This window comes from Leucopleurus acutus (assembly GCF_964270905.1).
Source record: "Leucopleurus acutus genome assembly, chromosome: 3".
Taxonomy (NCBI): domain Eukaryota; kingdom Metazoa; phylum Chordata; class Mammalia; order Artiodactyla; family Delphinidae; genus Leucopleurus; species Leucopleurus acutus.
In genome coordinates this window covers 97,759,111-97,783,919 of record NC_139145.1, presented here as the reverse complement: position 1 = coordinate 97,783,919, position 24,809 = coordinate 97,759,111, and the positions used below count along the sequence as shown (strand labels likewise).

General features: G+C 38.1%; 1 protein-coding gene across 1 annotated transcript; it reads right to left on the bottom strand.

The window, feature by feature from the left end:
- Positions 1-470: 470 nt before the first annotated feature.
- Positions 471-22,895, bottom strand: RIOK2 (RIO kinase 2). Its single transcript, XM_082835233.1, has 10 exons — positions 22,765-22,895; positions 19,981-20,119; positions 19,118-19,234; positions 16,014-16,189; positions 13,322-13,410; positions 10,912-11,103; positions 9,299-9,391; positions 7,618-8,142; positions 6,861-6,957; positions 471-2,570 (listed from the first exon to the last, which is right to left on the bottom strand). Exons 1-10 carry the CDS (start codon positions 22,828-22,830, stop codon positions 2,406-2,408), a joined length of 1,659 nt encoding a protein of 552 aa, XP_082691359.1. The 5' UTR covers positions 22,831-22,895; the 3' UTR covers positions 471-2,405.
- Positions 22,896-24,809: the final 1,914 nt, after the last annotated feature.

The following is a 24,809-nucleotide window of genomic DNA, read 5'->3' as shown; positions in this document are numbered from 1 at the left end:
TTTAAAATGTGAGGGTTAAATCTTGTCTGATTAAGGCAAAGTCTCTAATTTCTACATGATGGCTACTCAAAAACATCTTTTAAAAATCATTGTGATTGGACCCAGAATAATTTGTTTAGGTTTGTACATTTGACTAATTTGTTCCGTAACTCACAGGAAATCTTAGGCTATTAAGGGTAAGCACTGTTTATATGCCTTCTAAGTTCCTCAAATAGTAGTTAAGCTTTTTATGTAATAGGTACCCAAAAGATGGACTGAGTCAACTGAATAAAGTTGAGTAGGGTGAAGTCATATAGTTTCCTGAATTGGTTTTGAAACTTTTAATATAAGAAAATGTATTCCAAAATAAATATTCTGTGGTTCTATTATGCTGTCTTCAACATTATGTTATCAAAATGCTTTAAAGTAGATAGATTATAAAAAATGAATAGGGCTTCCCTGGTGGCACAGTGGTTGAGAGTCCGCCTGCCGATGCAGGGGACATGGGTTCGTGCCCCGGTCCAGGAAGATCCCACATGCCGCGGAGCGGCTGAGCCCGTGAGCCATGGCCGCTGAGCCTGTGCGTCCGGAGCCTGTGATCCGCAACAGGAGAGGCCACAACAGTGAGAGGCCCACGTACAGCAGAAAAAAAAAAAAAAAAAAAAAAGAATACCTGAATTTAAAGATATACCTAAAATTCAAAGCTATGTAAATACTTTCAAAATTAGTGTAATTTTCAAGGGAATTAGATGTGATATTTTCTTGCATCTGTATTATTACAGTGATTTTATTAGATAGGTCTTGTGAAGGAACAGTAGAATTAATTTTGCAAAGGTTAAAGGGAATCTGCTGTCTTTGTCAATCTTGGAAAAGAATCTGCTGTTGTATCTCCTGGCCAATGCTAACTACAGATGCAAGTAATTCAAAGACATCCTGGCTGGTGACTGTGGGGTGACACTGCCATCTAGTGGCCATTTTCCACTGCAAGGGACATCCCTCTCACAGGCCATGCTGTTGCTGAAGAGACTGGATTATCATCAGGTACATGTACCTAAGAACCCACTTTCACATCTCACTGGATTATAAAGTCTTTGAGGGAGAAACCATGCCTTATGTATTTTCTTTTTTCCTGCACCCAGTGAAGGGAGTATAGCTGAATGTGGGGCCTAATTAGGGACGATGACCCCCAATCCAGTTGAAAATCCACCTATAACTTTACAATCAGCCCTTGCACATCCACAGATTCCGCCAACCTCAGATCACGCAGTACTGTAGTATGTATTTATTGAAAAAAAATCTGTGTATAGTGGACCCTCGCAGTTCAAACCCACGTTGTTCAAGGGTCAACTGTATTTGTTATCTTTGACATGAAATATGTTCTTGACCCACCCAGTTAAGAATATCAGAAAGAACTGTTCACTTCTCATCCCTTCTACTTCCCCCCACCCTTAAGTCTTCTACTTCTGTTCAGGCTGCATAAAAACTGGAAACTGTAAAAATCATGGTGTGATTGTCTCAAATTTCTGTTCCCACGACCACATTACCAATTTAAGTAGCAGAAAATAAAAGGAGACATAGCTGGTTTACCCTTAATACAAGAGACTAAAAAAATATATGGCAGTGAATTCTTCCTGTGGCTAAATAAAATGCAACCAAGTTGTTAGCAGATTTTCTGAAAGATAAACATCATTGTAATTACCATTCCAATAGCTACACTTTAAAGTGCTAGACATTGTTCTAAGTGCTTTCTGTGCACTGTCTCATATAATCCTCACAACAAGGCTACAAAGTAGTTATAAATCCAATTTTAACACTAAGAAAACTGAGGCAGAGAAGGAGAAAGAGGGAGAGAGAAATAACACTTGCCTAAGGTTGTTTCCACTAGTAAGTGGAAAAGCTGGAATATGAAACCAAGCAATCTACCTGTTTGTGGAAGAGAACAAAACCAGGCAAAAACAGTGATATTTTGATTTTAAAAAATACTCAAGGGCTTCCCTGGTGGCGCAGTGGTTGAGTCCGCCTGCCGATGCAGGGGACACGGGTTCGTTCCCCGGTCCGGGAAGATCCCACATGCCGCGGAGCGGCTGGGCCCGTGAGCCATGGCCGCTGAGCCTGCGCGTCCGGAGCCTGGGCTCCGCAACGGGAGAGGCCACAACAGTGAGAGGCCCACGTACTGAAAACAAAAAACAAAAAACAAAAAACTCAAATATTCCTAACAAAAAATTACTTGGAAAACTGGGTTGCTTTAGCAGAATTACTATAGTTATTCTTTAGAAGACATGTACCGAATGAGTCAAATTTATTGATGAAAGAGGGTTTACTTATCTATTTATATATATATATCTGCCTTGGTCCAAAAAATACTAAAGGTGGCTTAAAAAGGGATCATAGTAACTTTTTGAAAAATATTCAACTTCTTAAATATATTACTCTCCCCAAAAGCTAGCTGCTTCCAAACTTGATTTAATATTTTGCATGTTTTCTCTCCGTTGCTTTGTAAATATATTTGCTTCTCCTTTCTGTAATCGTCGTCTCACAGCTGATTTTTGCTGTTTTGTCAACTGACGCTTCACCTTCTGTTTCACCAATTCCTGGAAAGATTTCATGAATTAGTATCACTGATAATGGAACATTTTGATAAGGAGTAAACATTCAATAAAACAAAGATTTACACTGCTAATATTTTTCAAATTTCTGTTAAAAGCATGAGTTTTAAAAAATTCCAAACACTGACAGTACTATATTAAACAGCAATAAGAGAAAACACCAAACTGTTATAAAATAGGAGGAATTAAATTCCTAACAGAAATACAGATTACAGCAAAAAGTAGCACATAGTAGTGAATAGTCACATTTCTTTAAATAACAAATCATCATAGTGCCACCTAGTGTCTATCAGGAAAACTGGGAAAAACCAACCAACCATAATCCCCAAACCCAAACCCAACAAGATGGAAAGAAAACAAAAACAAACAAAACCAAAACAACCTGCTTATTCCTTTGCTTTCTAGGTAAAAGGAGGCATGGTTTTGTAGTGGAAAATTATGTTTGAAAGCATTTACTACTGGTCAAATATACACAAGAGTGCCTTCATAACTTCAGGTGTAGAGATGACCTGATGGCAGCAGTTACTCATGGAAAAGTCCTCATACAGTTTCTGGGAGAAACAGTATGTTTTCACACGGTGAATGATCATAAATTCGAATTATTTCTTATCACTTGAGACACAGGCTGCCAATGTCAAATGACTTACAAGATGAAGAATAAAATCTGAATATTCCGTTCACATAATTTTTTTTTCCTCTGAAGCAGCCTGTTTAATTGTGTATAATCTTGCATCATCCAACCTCTCCTAAAAAAAGAGTGAACGCTGAAAGGACTGAAGCAAGGGTCTCTTCTTAATATGCTCCACCCCATGCTAGGTACAAAGAAGCATTTATTAAAAATCTGTCAAGTTAAAAAATTAAAGATTAATGGACTTGAGAGGTAAAAAGGAGCTAGAAAAACCAGTCTGCCTAATGTACTGTTTCTTGGACTGTATATGTGTAATATAAAACTCTGGATCAGATAAGTTAAATGCAGACTTCAGATATTTTACATAGTTAGGCAGACAGGCTTTAACAAGTTATCCCTCTTTATTTTAGTCTAATGATTCTCAGTGGGAGGAAAAGTAAAAGAAGATAAAGCGAAACAGAAGAATAAAAATGCAAGTTCCTGCAGAGGCTGATATCCCAGGAGATGCAGTTCCAGGAAGGCCAGAGTCTTAGAAGCACCTGGTTGCTATCCCAGAAATTTCATTACTGAAAGCATTAAGATTGGCTGAAAGTTTAACACATGAGTGACTGGCCTCTAGGACTTTTCTCTACCCTAGGAAGCCAGGCAACTATCACAGCCTCCTCACCCCAGCAGGAGACCAGAAACCTAAATCAGATCAGCATCATCTTAACTATCACCAAGAGAACAAAGCAATACCTTCAGAATTCTGAAGGTCAATTATTTCCAGACCACAACTCTAATACTTAAATTCTCAATCAGGTGTGAGGACACGATAAAAAGACATTTTTAGTAATAAAAAGTCCTCTCCCCCACCCAAACTCACTCAAATAACTACTAAAATCCGTTCTGCCACATAAAGAAGTAAACTCAGTAAGGAAGAGAGATAAAACTAGGAAAGAAGGTACCCAACAGGAGACTGAGACAACAGTAGAACATGCACCACATTTAAACTAGAGGAGTTCAGACAGAGGCCTCTGGGATAGTTCCAAGAAAAAAAAATCAATTTATTTTCTAAATATTCTGCTTGAACTTCCCCTTCGTTCTTTACTTCAATGAGACCATAAGATAATCATATCAAGCAGCTAAAGAAAATAAGGAGGTAATGAATCACGATGCATATACCTCCTAATTCAGAACAATTTACAAATCCTACAAGGTTAATTTTCATGTTAAAAAGTGGGAGAAAAATCCACACTAGTATATTTTTTTAAAAAAATGATGAAATGCGAAATAAAATACAGCTGATCCTTGAACAATGAGGGTGTTAGGGGCATTGACCCACTGTGCAGTCAAAAATCTGAGTATAACTTAGAGTCAGCCATCTGTATCAGAGGTTCCTCTGCACCTGCGGATTCAACCAACCACAGATCATATAGTACTGTAGCATTTACTATTAAAAAACCCCACATATTCAAACCAGTGTTGTTCAAGGGTCAACTGTACTTCTGTATTATTTCAAGGAGTACATGGAAAAAATGAATGAAAATCATGTACTTTGTTATTGTTTTGTTGTTTGTTGCTATTGATGGTGGCCATGTATGTATTTTTTTAAAATCAATATACCTTAATGTTTAGCTGGAATTTAATTCTGTTACATATGAGAAAGAACAGCATTTATAAATGGCAACTTTGCCAATAAATAGGGAACTATAAAAGTATTTTAAAGAGGAAAACAGATTTTACAATTTCAAAGAACACAGAGCAAATCTTTTAGTTTTGCAGACACGAAAACAACAATCATCAAATTAACGAAGGTAATAAAACAGTTTGTTTTCTCCTGACCCTTTAAAAAAAATGGAATACGACCTCAAGGAAAATAGTATGACCAAATTCCCAAAAGAATTAGAAGTTAACACGGTCAATTTGTTTCCAATGATTAGAGGGAAACCTTTTTGATTAAGCTGGCTAGAGAGATCTTTTCCCCTCTTAGACTAAAGGCAAATCTGTATTTTATAATCCAGTTTATTATAGGCTTGACCCCATTTGAAATATAAGTTCCTTCTGTTAGCTGTAAGTTAAATGGCATAAAGACAAGACCTAAAGACAATGTTAGCGTCATCATCTTTATATACAGAAAAGAGCATAACTTAGAATTTAAGAAAGTAGCAGGAGTAATCTAACTTTTCTTTATATGCAATTGCCAATTTTACAACACTGTATTGGGTTGGCCAAAAAGTTCATTCGGGTTTTTCTGTAACATCTTACAGGAAAACCCTAATGAACTTTTTGGCCAATCCAAAAATTAGATATAAATGCACTTATGTTTTGAATCTGATAAAATCAAAGAAAGGAGGGTGAATATATCTCAATAAGTACAGAAAAATATCAAAGCCAAGAATGGACAGGCAATCATAAAGTGAGAAATTCTTAACCAAGACAGGTGATAATACTTAAAGGGAGATATTATCTTCCATCATAATTAAAACATGTTTCAAAGATTTCACAGACTTAAATTTTATGTTCAGAAAATCAGGTAAATTATGAGGCCATCAGAAGAGTATATAAAATCAGTGCATTTACAGAATTTTATTCTTTTATTTTGGTCTCACAAGTTCCAAATGTTTCTATTATTGAGTAAAGATACCAGTACTACTAAAAGTGCACTATATTAATAAAACAGAGTACTGTTATTTTTAGCTTATTTTTTGATAACTGATTTAATTTTGTAAATGTCCCATATTACCCTCCACAGGGTGTACATTTTAACTTGTTAACAATATATCTGAACTTAAAAAATGAGAAGTTCAGGAAAAAACAAAGTTCTTTCCCTGTGAATTCACTTTCTAAATAATAATTTGATTTCCTCCTTTCTACCTTCTAAACTGACTTTCTTCTTTTGCTCATTTTAAGTAAAGTTATCACTAAAAACTAGTTTCAATGGTATTCAACTTAGTACCTTCAACCAGAAGGAAAAAACCTACCACACCAATTATGTAATTTTATCTCTGCTTAAAATCTACAAAGGAAACAAACTGATTCTTCCTTCCAGGTAGCCAGGAGAAATGGCCGGCAGGCATAAAAGCTCATCGGTAGGAGCTGGACTATACCTTCATTATCCTGTCCAGAAAATGTCCTTTATGAAATTCTTTTGGACATTTGTTGCTAAATGTCCAACAAAAGCTTGAGACACTGAAAGTTTTACAATTACCTATTTTCCTCTTTCAAAATTTAAGAACAAGCTAGTTAGCGAAGCTCGTGCATTTTCACATTTGAGGTGCAGTGCTGTCACTAGCTGAGTAATCTTGAGCAAAGTCATATAACTTGTCTGGGCCTCAATTTCCTAATTGTTAAAATGCAGGGACAAGATCACATGAGAATCTACAAAGTCCCCCTTGGATTTAAATTTCTATGATTTTCATCTTTCAAATTCAAGCCAACTTACATGCTGTGTTTTCCCTGAAAGCTCTGATCGTTCCAGCTGAAAGTGAAGTGAACCCTCTCTATTTACTAAATTTGCACTTGTTATCAATTTTATACTATCAACATGTGAAGTCCAAATGGCCAAGGTGGTCCTGTACATCATCTAATCCTCAGAGCGCCTAAGCTTAATAATCTGTCCACAGTAGTGCTAATAAACACCTGGGAAATGTTGAATGAATAGTTACCGGAGGAATTGTTGAACAGCTTAACACACTGCCCACAGAAGTAACACTCAGAGTTCTTGTTCTATGTTGATTAGTATCTTCCATATTTTCTTCATCTCTAAAATTAAAATCAAAATTTAGTTAATTTTTAATAGTTAATTATGCTTAATTTATATCATATTACTACTTTGAAATACATAAAGCCATATTTCATCAAACCACCCTAAATCTAAAAGTTAAATTTTAGATCTTTTGCTAATCTAAGCTGAGGCTGATTCACTAATATTTGTCCAAAAAAAAAAATCTTAGAAGAAAAATAACATAACAGTAATTTTAATTGTACATTAACAAATAAGTACAGAAGGTTCAAAGCATGAGGGAAAATTCACTGTAAGTAGATATTTTAAGAGAGCACACTTACTACATGTTTATTGGACTATACATTAACCAAACATATATTAGATGAATAATTATTAAAAAATACAAATAATTCACCCATCTAAAACCTCATCAACTTATCAAGAGATCTTATTAACTATTTGAAAGTAATCAGTTTGAATTTGAAAGCAGAACTGCTTAAAATTGAATAAATAGGCTGTCTAGCTTAAGTCAATTGTAGAGGGTTATTTGAATTTTAACTATAAAAGAGTTATTTGCTTTCATTTTGCACATGATGCAGAATATAGCTGTCATGTCATTTGAAAAAAACATTCATTTACCAGAATCAAAGTCTAGGTCTCCAGATTAAAGTAAAAAACCAACCAACAGAAGTCTATACCTGAAAGGCCTTAATTCTTTGTTTACTGATGACAAGGCAATCATATGAGGGCACTCGTCTTCATACTCCTCAGAGCCCATGAGGATTCCACCTTGACCTGTCTTATCATCTTGCCTGGTGTCATGTTCAGTTCTGCTATTCTCCTCAGAAAACTCAGTTACAGAACTGTTTGTAACAACCTGCCCTTTTATTTCTTCTAAAGGCTGATTGAATTCAGTCATTTCAAAACTATGTGCATCAGCACTGTCCTCTGACAAACTGTCTTCCTTTATTTGTTCAAGGTCTCCAGATGATCTGTAACAGCAGTCAACTGATTCACCTGTAGAGTTCTGTGCACTTTCAATATCTGATCTACAGTCCTTTGTTTTTTCTGATATCTCTTCATCAGAAAATGAGAATTCAGATCCCTCCTCTGTTTCAATACTTTTATCATCTGGACCTACTGGATGAAGTAGTTCATCATCTGCCTGCATTTCCTTTGTGTAGCCGCTGGCAGAAACCTCTACATCAAGAGAGTCCTCCCTCCTAGGAAAAGAAAAGAATGTTATGCATTTAGAGAGCGAGAAAAAAATCCACCTGACATGAATTAAGTATTTAGTGTTCTGATAAATTACAACTCTCAAATGAGTTTAACAGTTTATATATTTTAAAGGTTTTTCTCTGCCTAAAAGGTAATACTTAAATCACTTACCTACACAAATGTAAAGGACATAGCTGGTTGTCATCTAAGAATAAAATGACTGTGAGGGACTTCCCTGGTGGTCCAGTGGTAAAGAATCTGCCTTACAACGCAGGGGATGTGGGTTCAGTCCCTGGTCAGGGAAGTAAGATCCCACATGCCGCAGGGCAACTAAGCCCGCACGCCACAACTACTGAGCTCTCATGCCTCAACCAGAGAGCCTGTGTGTGGCAAATTATAGAGCCCACACGCTCTGGAACCCGTGCGCCTCAACTACAGAGCCCACATGCCCTGGAGACTGAGCACCACAACTAGAGAAGAGAAAACCCGCACGGCACAACTAGAGAGAAGACTGCACGCCACAAGGAAAGATCCCTTATGCCTCAGCAAAGATCCTGTGCGCTGCAACTAAGACCCGATGCAGCCAAAAATAAATTAAATAATGAATCTTAAAAAAAAAAAGGAATAAAATGACTGTGAAGAGCAACAGATATTAGTAGAAAAGTTACAGAAACTTCAGTTGATACTGACTTAATAAATTAACTTTCAGAGGAGGCTAAAGATTTTAAGTTATGTTAACCATCCCAAATCAGAAAACAATATCTTAACTACGTATACAAAATGAGAACATTTGGCTGTGAGAATTTACATAAAATTATGTTCCATGAATCAATTAAATATAGCTCCTATAGTGAATAAAGGAAAAACATGATTTCTGATAAACACTTGGCTTGATTCCTTAAAAATGGGTTATTCACATAGCATCCTATATTGAATAAGCGTTCTCGAATTTACAAGAAACTAAGTAGGTTCCTCCTCCAAATTCAGTAAGGTTAATGGACCACAGGTAGGCATAGTTTTTAAGTTTCATTTGTATATTATATAGCAATGATACTGAACAACAATAATAATGAAAAATTTTTAGATGAAAGTGTTAACTTTTAGAACTAAATAAATCTGGTATTCAGAATTCTATCATTTTATGCAATGTAGTATACAAACCTGATATCACTAAAGGTTGGGAAAAGCTCACTTTCATAGCTGAAACGTTTCATGAAGAAATCTCTGATGCATTTAACATCTCTGTCAAAATACCTGCAAAAGCAAGAATCATTTTTTATATAGCCTTTGTTGTTCATCTTTTTCCTTATTAGCCAAAGACAACATCCTTGTTATGACATTCTTGTTGTTACATGAAAGAGAAAAGGATGTTACTCAAAAGAAAAAAGAAACAAATCAGCTGCTGGTGTTTGAAAAACTAAAAGCCCAGGAACAAGGACTATAAGCTGTCAATGGCATACAGTTCTTATGGTTAGAAAACTCAAGGTTTTCCCATACTGTGAGACATATATATGAATCCCAGAAAAAAAGATAAGGGCCTGCAGTTTGGGGGCAGATTTCTACTTTCCCTCTCTAGTTTCCAGTCTGTCTGATTATAGTTCCCATCAGCTTCAGCTATGTTCACTAGAACCTCTAGTCAACTGGGAAAGGTGAAGACAAAAATAAACTAGTGACTCACAAGAAAAAGTTTGGGGACTAATGTTATGTTTATATTATCTTTATTACCCATTAGCTAATATGCAATAAACATCTATAGGATATAACTAATGCTGTGGCTTATAAATAGTTATCTGGAGACATGCTAATCTGGACTGAGAGTAGAAGGACCTCTGAATATCAGGTTGCTTTTTAGGCTACCATAAAGCAGCCAGAACAGACTGAATTCTCTAGAAGGTTTCCAGAAAGGGAGAATTAAGAGACAGGATGACATGGAATTGAGAGAACAGAAGAAAAAAAATACTCAATCTTAATTTGATTACACTCAATTGCATCATAGAATACAAACACATAAAGTAAAATATCCTGTCATATTTCACAATTTGGCAGTTTAAATGGTCAAGTAATATGAGAAATAAGATTATCACAGTATATGAAGTGATTCTGCCCTGTGTCAGGGATGAGGTTTTACGTGAATTCCTTTCTCTTATCAAAATAAAAGCTAAAAACAACATGAGAGATATTACCAGTCTGGTAACTGAGTTCAGTACAAAACCGTAACTTTCATCAAGGCCATAAAAAATTATTAAATTATGCCTGGTGAAGCCCTCTTGGAGGCAACCATGAAGCAGAGAGAAAAGGGGAAAGGCAGAGAGGATGTGGTTCTAGGGTTCCTCCTTCCATGTCCCTACTTCTTCTGAGCAGACCTTTGTTTTAAAAATTGGGCTTCCACCTAAACGTTTGTTTGAATAAAGAGTTCCATGGCTGAGAAAGTTTGACTTTTTCAAGTCTGTCAGGTTACAAGAGTAATTCAAATTCTTTTGATGATTTATAAAAGTAGGCAGTTTCTTCAGATTTCTAATATACAGCGTTATTTTAATGAATAGGTTTTAAAAACTGTATCAAAGTGCATTTTTTTTCAGTTTTAAAATACCGAGGAGTAAGAAAAATTCTTAGGGGGAAAATCAGAGCATTCTGACATCCCAATTTTTAGACTCTTAACATCAGCCACTTCAAACCAGTTATTAACCCCAATGACAGTATGACAAAGCTTAAAAATTATTAATAAATAAAAGATGACTGCATCACACATAAACACAGTTACATCCAGAATATACCATTCAGCATTGGTATGAGAAGTTGAAACCATCTGTGGAAAATCGATCATGGTGATGTGGTCATCTTTATCCAAAATGAGATTGAATTCATTGAAATCTCCATGAATCAGCCCATGATTTGCAAGTTTAACAATTAGTTCCATAGCTTCATCATATACTGATGCAGGATCTTCAACATGGTGTATCTGACATCTGAAAGTGTTAAGTGTGAAAATGGTTATTTGTCCTCATTTATGATTTTAATGAAAGCAAGTGTGTATTTACATTTAAATATTATTTCCATTTCATCATGCCTCCCTAGCAGTTTTCTCTTCAATCCTATCAGCATACAGATATAACAGCTTAAAAAAAAAAAAGAAGACACAACCCATTCAATTCTGTATCTTCTTCCCAGTACACCACATTCTTTCTTTCATCTTAACAGCCAAACTCCTCTACTTGTGCTTTCTCCAATTCAATGAGCACTCTAATGAGCCCATTTCAAGCAAGCTTTCATTCAACCTTGTTCCAATGAAATAGCTCTCGTCAAAACTACCAATGACTTACATGTTGCTATATCCAATGGTCAATTCTCCACCTTCATCATTATCTGGTCTGTCGGTTAACCTCTTCCCCCTCCTTGAAGCAGCTCCTTTCACTTGACCCTTGGTACACTAACTCTTCAGGCTGTCCTCTTTCTGCACTGATCATTCCTTCTTAGTTTTTTTAGCTAGTTCTTCAGCTTTTCCCTGACGTATAAATTTTGGAGCTCCTCAAAGGTTAATCTTAAGACCTATTATCTTAACTATTCTTGGTGATCTCATACAGGCTCATACACAGACTTCAATCTAGACTTCTCTGAGCTTCTGGGCATCTCTAAAGTACCATGTCCCAAACTGAACCTCTGATTCTGCCCCACCCTCTAACTCCAAACTGTCTTTCTGCAGTCTTTCCCATTTCTGTAAATGGCAACTTTATCCCTCCAATTATTCAGGCCCCAGATCTTGGTGTTATCCTTACCTGCCCCTTCCTTTATATCAATACAATCCCAAACAAATCATGTAGGCCCTGACTGTAAAACATATCCAAAATCTGACCACTTTTCATCACCTTCACATCTACCACTCTGATCTAAACTACTATCATCTCTTGCTTGCATTATTACAATAATTTCCTAACTTTTCTTCCTAATCCTGTCCTAGTCTCCTTTCAGTCTATTTTCAATACAGCAGTCAGAGTGATACCATTAAAACATTAGTCAGATCATGTCTCTTCTTAATTCAAAATCCTCCAATGGCAGGGAGTTCCTTGGCAGTCCAGTGGTTAGGACCTGGAGTTTTCACTGCCACCAAAAAAAAAAAAAAATCCTCCAGTGGCTTCCTGTCTCAATCAAAATAGTCCTTATACTATTGCTACAATGGCAATCACATTAGGAAATATAAATGTATCAAATCAACCTTAAAGTTACTGAATGTTATATGTCAAATATATCCTCCCCACCAAAATAAATAAATAGAACATCCTTGCAATGGCTTACAAATCGTCTGCTGCCTCTGTGATCTCATCATTTACAATTTCTCCCCTTACTCACTCAGCTCCAGCCACAGTGGCCTTCTGTTTCCTGAACATGCAGGCATACTCCCATTCCAGGATTTACGCATTTGCTCTTGCCCCTGCCTGAAATGTTCCTAGATATCTGCATGATTTCCTCTCTCCTTTCAGGATTCTGCTCAAAAATCCCCTTATCAAGGAGACTTTTCCTGGTCACTCCATGTAAAATAGCAGCCTCCTACACCCACCCACCTCAACACTTCCTGTCCTCCTTACCCCACTTTATTTTTATGCATGGCATTTACCACCATCTGATGTATCAAATATTTCCTTGTTTAGCTATTTCCTGCAAGTTTCCTTCCATCAGAAAGTAAGCTCTATGAGGGCAGGGACTTTGTTTTGTTTACTGGGGAGCCTAGAACAGCGCTTGGCACATACTAGACTGTTTATTTACTGACTGAGTCAGAGAGTATAAAATCCATATTGTCGGGCTTCCCTGGTGGCGCAGTGGTTGAGAGTCCACCTGCCGATGCAGGGGATACCGGTTCGTGCCCCGGTCCGGGAGGATCCCGCATGCCGCGGAGCGGCTGGGCCCGTGAGCCATGGCTGCTTGGCCTGCGTGTCCGGAGCCTGTGCTCCACAATGGGAGAGGCCACAACAATGAGAGGCCCGCAAAAAAAAAAAAAAAAAAAAAAAAAAAAAATTGTGGTAAAATCCATATTGTCAGAATGAAACTGAATTTTCAATTTGCCTTTAAGTCTACTACTTTATGTTAATTTCTAACCTCCCAGAAGCAATATTCCATTTACAAAAAAAAAAATATTTTTTAAAATTGAAACTTATAATTATTAGGACTGAAGGTTCCAAGAATTATACTTACAGAGGATAGCCTTTTATGAGTTCCATGACCACTGCATGGCGATTATAATCAACTGGCTTTGGAACTGGAAATTTCCTTTCATACAATGCCTAAAATATAGCAAAACAGGTAAAAAGTAATGAAAAGGTCATTAATTTTTAGGGAACAATAAAATTAAGTGTACCTGTCCACAACCAGAAAAAAAACATGTAAGCCTTTACAAAATTACAGTTAACACATGATTATTTATGCATGGTTTATTCACTGCACAGAATGAGCTATACATAAAAACAACATTGTAAACCAGTTTTTGTAATTCACTTTTTTTTTTTGCGGTACGCGGGCCTCTCATGGTTGTGGCCTCTCCCGTTGCGGAGCACAGGCTCCGGACGCGCAGGCTCAGCGGCCATGGCTCACGGGCCCAGCCACTCCGCGGCATGTGGGATCTTCCCGGACCGGGCCATGAACCCGTGTCCCCTGCATCGGCAGGCGGACTCTCAACCACTGCGCCACCAGGGAAGCCCCTGTAATTCACTTTTTTACCAAACATTCATTTACTGAACATTTACTAAATATTATACACTGTGCTAGGTTTACAAAAATGAGTGTGAAAATGTCTCTGCCTTCAAGAAGTTTCGTCTCTTACAATATGTATATCTTCTATTTTGTAAGTTTCTGTCATTTCCTGGGAGTGTGCTTAAAAAATTCAAATGGAAATAAATTGTAATTTAGGAAATATTCTGTCTTCTGGCATATCAGGAAATGAAATATTCCAATATATTAGGCATTTCAGTTTATACAGCACTGACCTTTTTCTTCAGACCACAATATACAATATAAATCTATTATGTGACAGGGCCTTTGTCATTGATACCTGAATCACGCCAACAGTGGTTCTAGTTCTTGCTACCACACCAAACCTTTCTTCAGTGTACCAATACCAACTAAGATGCTTGCGTCAATACTCCATTTTAAAAAAACTACAATAGCTGTAAATATTGACTTCAGTCTGAATAACTTTTCCTAGTTTTCAAAACTCTTTAATCCACTTATCCAGTCCTAGTTCTCTCAATACTCTGTCCAATAAACACTCTGGAGTGTGATCAGGACAGTCACCCTAGTGACTGTCCCTATACACACAGGGCTCACACGAATATTCATGTCTTTGCCATTCTGGTTCCTTTGCAAAGTACACTGTCTTATTGTCTTTTCCTTACAGACAAATCATATGCAACTCCATTACTCTACTCAACTCCCACTCACTTATGAAACCTCCTTCATCGATCATTCTATTCTACAGAAGATTCTCTAAACTCAACATATAATTTGACATTTAAACTGTTCTGTTTTAGGTGTGTTCATGTTATCTTTCCAACTTTAAGACACACACTGCATTCGTTATTTCTTTGGTATCCGCTGTTCACCTCCCCCAACAAAATACTTAATATAGAGGTAGGCACACAGCTGACACTCAATATATGCTTATTAACAGGGTTAATTTTAAGAGCTGTCTACTCTACTTCCTACCTTCTTTGGACAGGAACTGAACTATTTCCCTCTCCCCAAAGATTGTCTGCTTGGCCATATATTTGTTATTTTTAAATCCAAATGGTTTTGAACATGCTTTGGCAGCTCAACAGTATGTGACAACTCTAACTATTGTCATAGTGGTCTAGCCCTTGTACCATAGCTTAACCCTTAAGTTATAGCTCAATTTTATCTTATTTTCGCTTAGGAAAAGAGAGAATAAATTTAAGAAGCATATTTATCCACAACCAGGCTCTATTCCTGTGCCTTCATATAAAAACTCCAAGAAGACACTTAATATAGTTTGGGGGAAATGTGTAACAATTCCTACTAAACTGCCTACTTACTATCACAGGATACAAACCATTGATATAACACAAAAAACACAAAATGTATGGTATTGATATCACTTACTTATACTGACTAGAGGATTCTTCCCTCAGGATTACTAAAAATTTAAGCACATGAATTAAAATAACCTACTCAAAGAACATCAAACTGAAATTCCCAAGAAACAACAGGTCATACACTGGAGTGACATTTAATAATTCAAAATTTTAAAAAGATAAGTTATAACAAATAAATCCTACTGGAGAGAATAATACGAATGCAGTTATTTTTTAATTTAAATTATTAGTGAAGACAATTAATTTGGTTATTATTAAAGATATTTAGTAAATCTATGTTGAACTTAATTTGGAAGGTAAAAGGTTGAAAACTAAAGATTTTTACCATTTCTAATATACATACAAATTCATAAATTGACATTTCTTCCATTGAGGGAAAAAAAAATACCAGTCAACTTACCTGAGAGACTAAGGTTTCTACAGAAGGTAATTATCTGGTGTTTTCGATTAGAAACAGACATATGCATAGACAGGTATAGATTTACATTCACACATACACATTTGTGAGGCAATTACATCACTATTTATTTCAGGCTACTCTATCTTGTTAATATTGTAGAATACAAGTTGCCTTTATGCATTTATAACAGCTAAAAATACCGTTGCGTAGAAGGAAACCACGAGAAAAACAAATACCAGAAATAGTCTAAAGAGTTAAAAAGTGACTGTTAAGGATTGGGACTGGGAGTAGGGAGATGCGGAGGCAACAGACTGATGCATGTCACTACAACCTTTTAACTACACATATTGTTTGGTTAAAAATATAAAATTAAAAATACCTTCATATAAGCAAATTCTTTCATGGCAGAGAGACGAGATAAATAAAGCCAAGACATGTTATGCCTGTGTTTATGATAATCACGCTTGTTTTTCAAATTTCGAAAGGAGGTTCTTCCCAGTCTGTGAAGCTTTAATGCAAATTGCTGCCCTTCTTCATTTGCAACAATGTAAATATCTAGAGTCAAAATTTTAAAAGGATCATTATTATATTTTTATTCCAGTAAATTTAAACAATTCCAATTTTCTAACTTTGGTTTTATTTGTTCCAAATTTTATCTTTCCTAATAACTAGAAATAGTTACCATTCAGCAAAATTCTTTTTATTGTAATTTTAATTACAATACAAAATGATGACATGTATTAATATCTACTACAAAAGAAAACAGGGATGCAAAGGTGTCAAAGGTTACTGCTTCCAAAGATGCTCAATGCTCAATTCCATTTAGTGGGAATACATCTAATTGTTGCTTAGTGTCCTACATGTACGAGCAGTGATTAATAATATCTTCCTTTTCAACATAGGACTTGTCTGGTGGTCCAGTGGTTAAGACTGCGCTTCCACTGCAGGGGACATGGGTTAGATCCCTGGTCGGGGAACTAATCCTGCATTGCCACGCAGCAGGGCCAAAAAGAAAAAACATTCTTTCTTTTCAACAATGTGAAGTTCAATTCTTAAATTGCTTCAATGAATAAATACTGGGTATCCAAATATAATCCTATAATAATCAGAATGGAGATCTTCCCATAAATATTCTATCAAACAAGTTGCTATTTTAATACTAACATTTAGAACATGTCCTAATTACTCATGAGAGAAACAGCCTCTCATGTTCGTGAGATTATAAATTGACACAATTTGGAAGGAAATTTGGTAATATCAAAATTTTGAATGTGCATAACTTTAGCTCTAATAATTTAATTTCTAAGACTGTAATACTTGGCAACTACAAGAAAGACACCTCTGCTAATATGAAATGATGTCAGGGATGCACCAAGTGGAAAAAAATCAAGATGTAGAATTGTAAGTACTGTTTGCTTTCACCTATGATTAAAAAGATATGTGAATGTATATACATACATCCTCAGTACGTTATATACTTGTATTTACATAGAATATTTCTAGGATATGTACAATATTAATAAATAGTGATAGCTTTGGGAAGTAGTAACAGGAGATGGAGACCTGGGTTAGGAGTTAAGATTCACTTTTTACCGTACTCGTACTCTGTTTTGCAAGTAATGAAATTCTTAAAAATTAAAAGAAAGCCATTTTTTTAATTGAAAAAAATTGGACATAAAAAAATTAAGAGGAAAAAGAGGTGTTTCATTACATCATTTTATACATTTTTACACACACACACTCCCGTATTTAGTAACTCTAATATTACTTATTAAATATATACCATACTCTGGATATTAATATAGTAGACATACAAACCATATGAAGTACCAAAACAACTCCTTTGGAATAGGTTTCCTAATAGTTCTTTTACTTCTAATTTTAATTTTTTTTTTTTTTTTTGCGGTACTCGGGCCTCACACTGTCGTGGCCTCTCCCGTTGCGGAGCACAGGCTCCGGACGCGCAGGCTCAGCGGCCATGGCTCACGGGCCCAGCCGCTCCGCGGCATGTGGGATCCTCCCAGACCGGGGCACGAACCCGTGTCCCCTGCACCGGCAGGCGGACTCCCAACCACTGCGTCACCAGGGAAGCCCTAATTTTAATTTTTTTGCTCTCTCATATGAGTTTTTTTGCTCATAAACTTTGTAGGACAAAAAGTAATGTATAGGGAAGCCCTAATTTTAATTTTTTTGCTCTCTCATATGAGTTTTTTTGCTCATAAACTTTGTAGGACAAAAAGTAATGTATAGGGAAGCCCTAATTTTAATTTTTTTCCTCTCTCATATGAGTTTTTTTGCTCATAAACTTTGTAGGACAAAAAGTAATGTATAGGGAAGCCCTAATTTTAATTTTTTTGCTCTCTCATATGAGTTTTTTTGCTCATAAACTTTGTAGGACAAAAAGTAATGTATAGGGCTTCCCTGGTGGCGCAGTGGTTGAGAGTCCGCCTGCCGGTGCAGGGGACACGGGTTCGTGCCCCGGTCTGGGAGGATCCCACATGCCGCGGAGCGGCTGGGCCCGTGAGCCATGGCCGCTGAGCCTGCGCGTCCGGAGCCTGTGCTCCGCAACGGGAGAGGCCACGACAGTGTGAGGCCCGAGTACCGCAAAAAAAAAAAAAAAAAAAAAAGTAATGTATAAGAGAGCATGGCATAAAGAAAATCTTTCTCTGTTCTTTATTTTTACCACACATAAAAAACCACTACATAGGTATTTGTTTAATGCTATTTTAGAATTTTTTTCTGTGGTTCTACACATATCTAACTTTGCCCTGTTGATCATACTGCTGTGATGGAAAGTGTGGTTTTTATAACTTCCTTGTGATACTTTTTTAAAAAAATATTTATTTATTATTTTTGGCTGCATTGGGTCTTCATTGCTGCGCGCGGGCTTTCTCTAGTTGCGGTGAGCGGGGACTACTCTTCGTTACAGTGCACGTGCTTCTCACTTGGGTGGCTTCTCTTGTGGAGCACAGACTCTAGGTGCTCAGGCTTCAGTAGTTGTGCACGCGGGCTCAGCAGCTGTGGCTTGTGGTCTCTAGAGCACACGCTCAGTAGTTGTGGCACACGGGCTTAGATACTCTGCGGCATGTGGGAACTTCCTGGACCAGGGCTCGAACCCATGTCCCCTGCATTTGCAGGCGGATTCCCAACCACTGCACCACCAGGGAAGTCCCCTTGTGATACTTTTAAAAATTATTACAAATGTTCAATTTATCAGATATTAAAATAAGAACAAATAAAGTATTTGCCAAAGATTTCAGTTATTAGAGGAAAACCGATTCTTGGTATAACTGAACTTTCAGTGATAGACTTATGAAAAAACAGTAGTTTACTAAACTAAGGGTAATTTCAAAATCTGTATTGCTTTCAAGCAACTTTTCAATTTACTGTTTAGTTAGAAAAATAGAAAAGATGAATCCTTTCTCAAGGGGAAACATAAACTAAAGCGAATAAAATGCACTCAATAGTACTATCAGCACTTACCAGATTCTTTGCCAACACCCATCTGGTTTCCAACAGACTCAACCACCTGTCTAGAAGAAAGTGTTTTCAAAGCTAGGTAATCATAGCCTGCATTTGTCAACCGATAGCCCTGGACAGCTAGAAAAAATCAAATGAGAAAGACCATATTTTAGTTACACTGTACCATCAAGTCACATCAGGTCAAGAGAAAAATTTAAACAAGGGAAGTCTTAGCTGTAAAAACACTAGCTACCCAGACTTATGAGTTTTAGCATTTCTTGCTGTAATTTTTATTTCTTCTCTAGAGCAGTGTTACTCAAAGTGTAACCTACAGACTGATACCAGTCTATAAATGTTTGTTACTAGTCTGTGACAAATTATAGAAACTAAGTGGTTCAAAAATTTTTGTATCAATTTGACTAAGTTATTTTATGTCTTCAGTCTAATAAGAAGGAATTTGTGCCTGTATTTTGTCAATTTTTTATTTTTCTAGTAATTATTTTTATTATTTTATAAAGGTACGGATCCATAATAGGTGGAAAAAGAGAAACTCATCCCTCACCACTATGGTTTGAGAGGTAATGCTCTAGAGTCCTTTGGCAGACTGTACTTGCCAAAGACAGCAACAATATCTTAATCCCACTTGTTCTTCTGCAATTGGAACTTGCTAATCCCCTGTGAGGAAATGAAGGCTATTTCTCTAGCCTCCTGGATCTGGGTGGGCCCTGTGATTGCTCTGACCAATAGAACATGGTAGAAGTGTACTGTGTCAGTTCTATGTCTAGTGCTTTCCTAGTCTGGCAGCTTCCACCTGCTTTTTGGAATACCTGCTCTGGCGGAAGCCAGGTACAGGGAAAATCACAAACGGTGCCTCAAATACTTACTTTTCGTTCGCTCCCAAGCTATAAGTTTATGTTTTACTAGTTCTCTTAAAACTTTATTACAACCACCATGTTTAAGGCTGGCTATAGAAGCAACCAAACTGCAGGGAACAATTTCATGGTTCTTCATGCCCATTTCAACCTGCAATTGAAGAAATCAAAATGCAATCATAATCAACATAGAGCTGTTGTCTACCAAAACCTTGTGAAAAACTTAACTTCTCCGTCAAACTTTCCTGACCATGCAGTTTCCCAACCAATTGTTGGACATAATTATTACCTTCTCTAGACATATTTTAAATCACAATTTGGTATATAATCATTGATATTCATATTCTCTCTCTCTCTCTACTATACTATATGCACTTCAAGAGTATGAATTGTGAGTGCTTAACATAGTTACTAACATATGGTATGTACCAAAATATGTATTGACATCCAAATATTTGTGTTTAATAACTACAGATATTCCGGGTATTTATTAAGAAGGTATTTAATGAGAAGATATGAAAGGACCTGAAATGTAGACCAAAAGTTTTAGATTTTATACTAAGGAAAGTAGGAAACTCATGAAGATGCTTAGGCAAGGGAGATTTAAGGGTTGTTTTAAGGATGTTAATCTAGCAGGAATATGCAAAGTGGTTTAGAGAAGGCAAAAACTGGAGGTGCTGTATTGGAGAACTAAGACAACAGTCTGGGCCAGAGAAAACAGAAGCCAGGACAGGGAAGAGGTGGTGGTAATGGAGGGAAAGAATTAAAGAAATTAGTATGGGAGGGATTGGCACTGGATGTGGGAGGGTAAAGTGAATGAAGAGTCAAAGGTGAAGTGAAAAGAAAGAAGAGGCTTTAAGATAGTAATAATTATTATTATTTTAATGGAGTTTGGGAAAGGAGTGAAGGGGTAGACAAAGTTGATTAATTCGATATGAGCACACTGAGTCTGAGGTGTTGGAAGGTCCTTCATGGAAGGTACTTCAGATGAAGATGTTTAAGGAAAATTGGAAAGGCTGATCTGCACTTGGGAATGAAGTCATAACTACAGAGAAAAAATCATCAATTACTTGATGGAGGTAAGAGATAAAATCATACATAAAGTGGATATGATCATTAAGTGAGAGATAATGGAAGAAAAAGGAGGGATAAGGGACAGAACTTGGGGGGGGAAGGGGAAATTCACACTGAAAGGTAAGGGCAGCCAGTCAAAGTATGATTATTGATGTAGGAGGTGCCAGAGAAGTAAAGGGAAGATGGTCAAGGAAAGGTGGCCACTGATACCAAGACTAGTAACACTCAACTGAGACTGAAATACTTAATGAATTAGGCCATTCCTTGGTGAGCTTCAAAAAGAACTTAAGAATGGCAAAAATAAAGTTTTGGAAGATAAATCTGGCATCGTTTTGATGTCCCAACCAAAACCTCACACTTTAAACTTAACTAATCTTCCATGCTTTGTTCTGTTTCTCCCAGCCTCTAACATTCTCTTGACTCCCCTATTTCTGTCAGAGGCATTAAGGAGTGAGTTTATGTGCTGAGGAAGTAGAGAAGGAAGGTATCTTTTGACAGTAGGTATTTAGAGAAAGTGTGGCTGAATTTCAGAATCTATGGGAGGAGAAAGAAGTGTCTTCCAAATTTTACACTGAATTTGCATTTGATAGTTTATTCCTTAAGAAATGCCTATTTAAGCAAAAAATAATAGCTCCTAAATAAATGTGTTTTATTCTGCAAATGCCTAATCTATGTGTTGAACTTTGTGCTATAAGACTAAGACCATAAAATCCGTTTTTGTCACTTCCTTGCTTAACAACATTCAGTGGCTCCCCTATACTTAGAATATATTCAAAATTCTTTACCAAGCCTGCATGACTATCTAGAGCACATGATCTGGCTCTCACCTTTCCCAGTTACATCTCCAACTCTTCAGTCTCTTGCTCACTATGCTCCAGCCACACTGGCCTTTCTAGTCTTCAGAAATTGTTCCTGCCTTGGGGCCTTTGCACTCACCACTGTAGCTTCCTCTCCCTTCAATTCTTTCCAAGGACTTCACTGGACCGGCTCCTTCTCATTCAGCTGTTATGCCCGCCCCACATTCTTTCTTTTACTTAGCAAATATTTATTCAGTACCTACCAAATACCAGGAACTTTATAAAAACAGACCAGATTCTTGCACTCGGGCAGTCTTCTCTGACTAAACAATTTAAAAACAGTATTCAGGCTCCCTGCCTCCACCATGAGGGATCTCTATTCCGTTATTTGCTTTATCATCTTCATAGAACTTATTATCTTTATATTATCCCTTATTTATTCGTTTACTTGATGATTTGCCTCCTTCGTCTTGTCTGTCCTGTAACCCGTGGAATTCTCTAAAACGGTTACTACATATCCGATAAGTATGTGTGGATTGAATGAAACTGAAGGAATGCTATGTGACTCAATCTGTGAGTAGGGAACTCAATGCTATCAATTACTCTTCAGGATTCTTAAACCCTTCTCAGCTGGTCAGAAGCCCAGGATCAGAGAAGCTTCCCAGGCTACAGAGATTCGATGTGGCTCTGGAGAAGGGGAGCAAAATAGGAAGGAAAAGAGGGGTCTTTGCTTTACGTGGGGGAAGATAAAAAGCTTCTGAACAAAGGCTTTTGAAAAATCCGACTGTCCGGTCTTTTCCCCATTCCCAACCTCGGCCGCGTTCCAGGGCCTAAAGCGCGCTCAGCTCCCAGCAAACTTGGAGGAAGAGGAAGAGCACGCGCGGTAGAAAAGGTCAGGGGAGAGGAAAAATGGCGAACTTCTTACCGCGGTCAGGACCCTGAAGTCATCCCGGCTCATGTAACGCAACTTGGCCACATTCACCTTCCCCATGGCGGCCCCGGACCCAGGCCAGAATCCTGTTTCAACAACCAGACAGCGATATGAAAGCTGACATTCCGGCTTCTCCCGCGCCTCACAGCGGCCGGGCGGCTCGCGCCTGCGCAGCTTATACTACAGGTCCTTGTTACTAAAAAGAGGTACCGTTCTCACTGACTTGGGGGCAATAAAACGTCTTCTGAGTCTTATGAAGCATATAGTACGGAACAAAGCAGAGTATTTTTTTGTAAAGTGATTTTGTTATGTGGCTTAGTCGGCGGACTCTAAGTGCTCTCTATCATACGCCATTTATTTTTCATATCTGTCAGGACCGGCTGCCTAAAGGATGCGACCCGCCTCTAAGAGCAGAGTGGTAGTTTAATGGGAGGAGCACGTTTAACAGCAACTCCTACTTTAGGCGAAGTGACTTCCACTAAGAGATGGAGAAAATGAACCTGAGCCGGACGCCGGACAATCCAGGAGGACAATCCATAGAGTAACCACACTAGCAGGCCCCTGTCTAACTGCGCATGCTCAGGACAGGGGCAGACGTGGTTAAAGAGAACTCTGGCATCTGCTCACTACTTGGTTTAAGTTGGTCCCCGAGAGTCCGGAATGCGCCTGCGCCTGCTGGGGGGTGGAGCCTGGAGTGACGTGTGGGGGCGGGGCTGTAGCCGGCGTCTCTCCCGCGCTTTTCCAGAAAAAGTGCGCGTTTTGACGTTTCCGAGCTTACCTACGTGGGTTGTCAATTGAGGACCCGATTTAAGGGCTTTAGGAGAACTGCCAACACCCGCCCTGGGACTCCAACCTACGGCAACAAAAATGTAGCCGGAGCGGGACCGTAAACAGCTTGCACCCCGACAAAGAGGGTGCGTACTCTACTATACTTTCTTACAAGTATAACAAAACTTGTATGATAATGTTTGCATTTATATCTCGTTTCATGAGCTATATTTTAAACCTTTAAAAGGCATGGGCTTACCTGGTGTTGCAGTGGTTGGGAGTCCGCCTGCCGACGCAGGGGACATGGGTTCGTGCCCCGGTCCGGGAGGATCCCACACGCCGCGGAGTGGCTGGGCCCGTGAGCCATGGCCGCTGAGCCTGCGCGTCCAGAGCCTGTGCTCCGCAACGGGAGAGGCCGCAACAGTGAGAGGCCCGCGTACCGCAAAAAAAAAAAAAAAAAAAAGTCAGTTATTTTGGTTCGCTACTCACGTGAGGTGAGGGTGCTGCATTTGCTCGCGGAGGTTTGTGGGCCACTGCTGTTCAGCCTCTCCCTGGGTCTAGCCTCAAAACCTTTAGTATAAACTTTGGAAATCAGTCTTTACAAAGAGTTCCTATCCTTCCCCCGCCTCTGGTTTTTCACTGACGCGTGTGCTGATTTTCCTCTTCTCAAAGGCACCACTGGGTATGTTGCTCTGTCCAGACACAGAACTAGTCCTTTAATAAAACATGCACTGGAATTCTAAGGCAGGCAGTTTAATCTGCCCTATCTTTTCAGCCAGGATAGTTAATATAATGAAATAGAGAATAAAGAAAGCAGAGCAACCCTCTATTCCCTCAACACAACCTTTGCCTTCTTTTTTACTTGAATTCAGTAAATTTTTGATTAACCAAGCTCAACTAATGGAAATCTTCATTGAAATGGAATTTTTCTTTCTGTAATTCACATAAGACATAAAAATGAAAAGTTTTGGGATTTCCCTGGTGGTGCAGTGGTTAAGAATCAGCCTGCCAATGCAGGGGACACGGGTTCAACCCCTGGTCCGGGAAGATCCCGCATGCTGTGGAGCAACTAAGCCCGTGTGCCACAACTACTGAGCCTGCGTTCTAGAGCCTGCGTGCCATAACTACTGAGCCCGTGAGCCACAACTACTGAGCCCGTGTGTCACAACTACTGAAGCCTGCGTGCCTAGAGCCCATACTCTGCAACAAGAGAAGCCACTGCAATGAGAAGACTGTGCACCACACCGAAGAGTAGCCCCCACTCACTGCAA

Bases quoted from the DNA above. Each gene is read 5' to 3' on its own strand.
- RIOK2 (XM_082835233.1), bottom strand. From the start codon at position 22,830: ATGGGGAAGGTGAATGTGGCCAAGTTGCGTTACATGAGCCGGGATGAC. The intron at 11,104-13,321 runs GTAAGTATAATT...TAACACTTTCAG, and splicing joins CTCATAAAAGGCTATCCTCT to ATGTCAGATACACCATGTTG. The intron at 2,571-6,860 runs GTAACTATTCAT...AAATCTTTCCAG, and splicing joins GCTGTTCAACAATTCCTCCG to GAATTGGTGAAACAGAAGGT.